This window comes from Toxorhynchites rutilus, chromosome 2 (assembly GCF_029784135.1).
Source record: "Toxorhynchites rutilus septentrionalis strain SRP chromosome 2, ASM2978413v1, whole genome shotgun sequence".
Taxonomy (NCBI): Eukaryota; Metazoa; Arthropoda; class Insecta; order Diptera; family Culicidae; genus Toxorhynchites; species Toxorhynchites rutilus.
In genome coordinates this window covers 198,492,221-198,497,513 of record NC_073745.1, presented here as the reverse complement: position 1 = coordinate 198,497,513, position 5,293 = coordinate 198,492,221, and the positions used below count along the sequence as shown (strand labels likewise).

The 5,293-nt window shown below is 43.0% G+C and overlaps 1 protein-coding gene and 1 pseudogene across 1 annotated transcript; both read left to right on the top strand.

The window, feature by feature from the left end:
- Nucleotides 1–23: 23 nt before the first annotated feature.
- Nucleotides 24–1,162, top strand: LOC129770236 (uncharacterized). Its single transcript, XM_055772937.1, has 2 exons — nucleotides 24–254; nucleotides 313–1,162. Exons 1-2 carry the CDS (start codon nucleotides 132–134, stop codon nucleotides 637–639), a joined length of 450 nt encoding a protein of 149 aa, XP_055628912.1. The 5' UTR covers nucleotides 24–131; the 3' UTR covers nucleotides 640–1,162.
- Nucleotides 1,163–3,061: 1,899 nt separating this feature from the next.
- Nucleotides 3,062–4,344, top strand: LOC129766586 (intersectin-1-like; annotated as a pseudogene).
- Nucleotides 4,345–5,293: the final 949 nt, after the last annotated feature.

The following is a 5,293-nucleotide window of genomic DNA, read 5'->3' as shown; positions in this document are numbered from 1 at the left end:
TAGGCCGGCTTCTATTTTCCCACTCTGATTTCGATCCAAGTAGTCTACTTGGTAGGTGCACACAACATTACTCGTCACTGCTGTTTGAAATTGCAATAGAGAAGCAAGAAGAAATTTCACTCAGCACCAAGATGAACCGAACGAACGTTACATCCTGGATTCCGACTGGCTTGAGGGTTCCGAGAGGCTATCGGGCCACCCAAGCAAATGGAGGTAGAGCGGAATCGGGAGGGAAAGTTCGTTTTCCACCCAAGGTGAGTAAAATCGTGTTAGAGTGCGTAGCAGCGCTAATGAAATCTTATTTTCTTATAGACAATTCCAACCGCGAACGAGATATATCCTGAAGAGGGCATGATCGAGGACGAAGATTTTCCGCCGCTGTTCCATGATGACATCGAGGATACTGGAGATGACGTGTACGACTGGGAGCCGATAGACATTTCCGAGGTCGACGAGATATATTTTCGGAAGATGAAGGCTGAATCGGAGCTTCAAAAAATGATGGCGGAAAACACCAGATTGCGGCAGGAGAATCAACGTCTTAAAACAGCAGCGAAAGGGGTAAGACTTTTTAAGTATTGTTGTTTTAAAATGCTACTAGTTGTTGCAGGAGAAGTGGCGCAGTCGCTCTTTATTTAAATCTTTTATTATACACGTAATTAGGAAGCGTTCAGTGTTTTTGTGTGTTATCTTCAATTTTTGTTATTTCAAGTTGTTCCGTTGTATTTATTGCATTTGTTCTGTTGTTGTCTTCATTTGTTTTGTTGAGTTTAGTTGCGTTTTTGTTACTATTCCGTGTTGTAGAATTTATTGTTGTGCTGTGAGTTTTGTTTGATATATTTTTGATGTTTTAGTTTTTCTGTAATATTTGGATGTTTCTCAGTAGTATTTAGATTTATTTTATTTATACCGTTATTGTTTTCCGTATTCTGTTGGATTTTCTTATGTTACTTTGAGTTTCAGAGTTGTTATTTTTTTACACTACTGATTTTTCTATTATTTGATTGTTCTATTGTTTTCCGCTGTAGATATTATTAATATTTTTTTCTTTCTTACATTGCATCAAATACATGAGAGCTATCGAGGGGAATCTCCTGACCTTGGCCTGAATTGCGAGCCTACAACACTGAGAAATGACTATGAGTAGGTTACACAAGGAGTGACGTGAGTTCATTTTCCAGATTTAAAAAATACAAATTTGTGTTAATATATTTTATTTCCCATAGGTGATAGATCAAACCGAGGAAATTCATAGAGATGGGGCCAAGTCACGATTTAGCTTTAATATTTTTTTTAACAATTTTTGTTGTAAAATAAAATAAAATTAATTAATTTACAATAAACTAATTTTATGTATATTCTAAAACCGAGTTGTTACAATTTTTTCTCTGATGCAATCGAACTCCCTTCAAAAAAATTTCAAACTTAGACTCAAGTGTTAGGAAAATTTTAAAATTGACGATGACTCCATGTTTCCGGGAGGCTTTAAGTGCATACGATTTTTCAACATAAAGCTAGACTCTCTTTTCCGCCATGTTTTAGGTTTAGGAGCCCTTCGACGAATAATGGATTCTGGGATGGGTTTCGTTTGAGCGCGAAGTGCGCATTCATGGACCAAACGAGAAAATAGTTTAGGTTCCTCCATAGAAGAATTGATTAACCATCTCCGGAATTGATGGCTAGATCAGTGATGTCCACATAAATATATTGTTTGTTTTATTTCTAATCAATGTGTCGCAACTACTGCGACAAACCCCCACTAAATTTCTCAGTGTATAAACACGGACTTACATCCCTGCAGCAAAACAGTGAAATGCTGGCAGTTTGGATACATACAAGAAGGATGATAAATAGACAGAGTTTTAACAAATGAAGAATAGAAGATATAGATTTGTGTATAGAGGAAATATAAGTGGAAAACTATTAGTTAAAAGAATTGAAGCAAGGATGGAAATTATGCGACCATGATTCGATCCATGATTAATCGCAAACTGCACAGATCGCGATCTGTACAAGTTGTGATCAACTATTACTCCTCTCCCTTCCCAACAGAATGATGTTCTCTTGATTACTCTGAGTCTATTAATAGATCGCATCAAACGATCTAGATAGAAGAAACGAAAGACTCTTTCCACTCGGTTTGTGTGCAAATCGCAGCAGTAATTTGTTCCACGGAGGCAAGTGTTTCTACAGTATACGAATCGCAGTATCTCGCCTCTCCGCTCAGTTTAGCTCGCTACAACCCGAATGTTACCGAATGTAAAATTAACTCTCCGAGTGCGTCTTTGCAGGTGAGACGGGAGACCGGTGTAAAGCAAAACTGTACTCGTCATCAGCCACTCGTTTCGGACACTGAAAATCAGAGCGATGTGATGCTCAGATCATAAATGTTCGTCAGTAGTAAACAGTCCGAACAATATCTGATTGTAGCGTGCCTTCACGATAAACCTTCAATCGTATGAGCATAGCTTTTGGAGTGCAGACAGTAATTATTCCACTGTCATATTGCTTTTGTGAGATTTTGGCAGCTCTTCGCTCATAGTGTTCTCTATTAGGCCTTGTTCTCACTGCAGCGGGGCGTCAGCGTGGCTTGGGCGGGTCGTGTGATGCTTATGATTAATCGTGTGTGTTCTTACCGATGTGTTCACACCAGACTGACGTGTCGTGAGCGTGGTTTTGGCGTGTGGCTGGCGTGCAAACGAAAACAATTCACGCCGGCGATATTTGTACTTCTCCGCTTCTCTCTTGCATATGTTTGTTTGTAGTAGTGACATAATTTTAATTTTTTGCGTTTTTTTTAGTGTTTACGTTTTTCACCGTCCGATTTTTGTCCCGGTTCGTCCAACGATGTTGGAATATTTAAAAATAAACCAATCTTCATTCTTTCATTCAAAAATACACATTGACAATTTGTTTAAAACACGCCGAAGACACGCCGCTGGCACGGTGCAATGTGAGGGAATTAAAATGTCGTTGCGAGAAGTGAACACGCCCCGCTCACGCCACGTTGACGCCCGCAGCAGTGAGAACATGGCTGTTACGGACCTGCTTAGATGGTAGAATGAGAAGCACAATCAGGCGCAAAGTATAAATTAAAATTATAGCGCAATAGGCGCATTTTAATTAAATTCAAATCAAATAAAATCAGCCAGCAAAATACATGTTTCTCCCTTCGCCGAGATTAGGTCGCTAGGCAAAAGAAAAACAAACAAGAACCGAATTTGCAGCAACCTACAACGGTGATGTCGAATACTACGTTGCCTGTTACGCGTACCAATCCGCGGAGATTGGCGACCTGGTGTTCGATGCCGGCGAGGTTATTGCTGTCACCAAGAAAGAAGGTGATTGGTGGACTGGTAATATTGGTAATCGCACTGGTATCTTCCCGTCAAACTACGTTCAAAAGCAGGAAACTGAGGTAACCAACGGAAATCAGCAGCTTTATGGAATGCAGCAACCGACACAACAGCAACAGATTCTGGAACAAGAAGCGCCAATTGCGCAGAAACAATCGATACAAGATGAAGCGGAGGATGCTCGCAATCAAGCCGAAGCTGACTCGAAGTGTCACAAATCAATACTCAGCCACCACGAGCGCCTGCGGCAAACGAGGAAAACATCCGTTACTCATCGATGTCCACATCTGCCACACCAAGCTTGCGGAAAAAAGGCGAAGTTGTACAAGTCATTGCCCCGTACGAGGCTACCAGCTCAGAGCAACTGTCGCTCACGAGGGGTCAGCTCATCATGATCAGGAAAAAGACTGACTCCGGATGGTGGGAAGGGGAGCTACAGGCAAAGGGTCGACGGCGACAAATTGGTTGGTTCCCAGCAACTTACGTCAAAATCCTGCAAGGTGGACGAAACAGTGGTCGCAATACTCCAGTATCTGCAAGTAAAGTGGAGCTCACCGAAACGGTTCTCGATAAAGTAATAGCACTCTATCCGTACAAAGCGTTAAATGACGACGAGCTGTCGTTTGAGAAGGATGACATTATCAGTGTGATGGGAAGGGACGAACCGGAATGGTGGCGCGGTGAGCTGAACGGAACAACCGGTCTCTTCCCAAGCAACTACGTTGGTCCGTTTGTGACGTCAGGTAAGAAAACGCCAGCCACCGGCAGCTAGCAGCGGCAGCGTTCATGACAATTAACTAAGACACGGATATGCATGTGAAACGTAGAATTTGCATTTTCCCCATTTTTCCTCTGTTCTGCTCCAGCCGGGGCCTTTCTCTGCTAGGGTACGATTATGTTGATGTGATTGTGATTATTACGTTTATACAAGATTATTTTGTTTTTCAATGTATAGTACTTCTTCGGTATACAATGAGTTTTATTGTATTTGTATGTTCAGGATACGTATGTATATTTATGATTTATTGGTTATCATAAATTTGCCCTTATTTAATTCTAAAAAAGAAAAAAAAAAAAAATCAACACATTCGCGGTTCCCCTGCTGACCTTCAGTTTTGGTGTAGTCAAATGGAGCAAAACTGACCTAGAGGACCTTGAGAGGAGGATGAGGAAAGCATTTAAAGAGGCCGGAATGCACCATCCTCAATCGGCACTGGAGAGAGTTTCACTACCACGCAAAGAAGGGGGACTTGGAATAGTCGACATATCTGCACTGTGTGTTGCCCAGGTACGACAACTGCGCGAGTACTTCGCAGAACGCGCCAACCAAAACGCGCTATACCGGGCTGTCTGCGCCGCCGACAGAGGATACAGCGCTCTGCACTTGGCGCAAGCGGAGTACCAACTCAACTGCAATCTGCAGACAGTGGAGGAGAAGATTGCAGCTTGGAAGCAGAAGGCAGTGCATGGTGCCCACCCCCATCAACTGGACCGGCCACACGTTGACAAGGCCGCATCTAATCTGTGGCTAACGCGTGGTGAACTCTCTTCAGTAGTAGAAGCCGACATGATAGCCATCCAGGACAGGATAATGCCGACGAGAAACTGCAGGCGGTACGTCTGGCATCAAGACGTTGATGACATTTGCCGGATGTGCCATCAACCAGGTGAAAACATAGAGCACATTATGGGAGGCTGTCCCGTTTTGGCCAACGCAGCCTACACCGAGCGCCACAACAACGTGGCCCGTATTGTTCATCGACAACTGGCGCTCCAATGTGCTCTACTGGAAGACAACGTACCAAACTACCGGTACCTGCCTGCACCTGTCCTGGAAAATGACCGTTTCAAGCTGTACTGGGATCGCACTGTTCTGACCGACCTCTCGATCCACCACAACCGCCCAGATATAATGGTTTACGACAAGAGCGACCGCA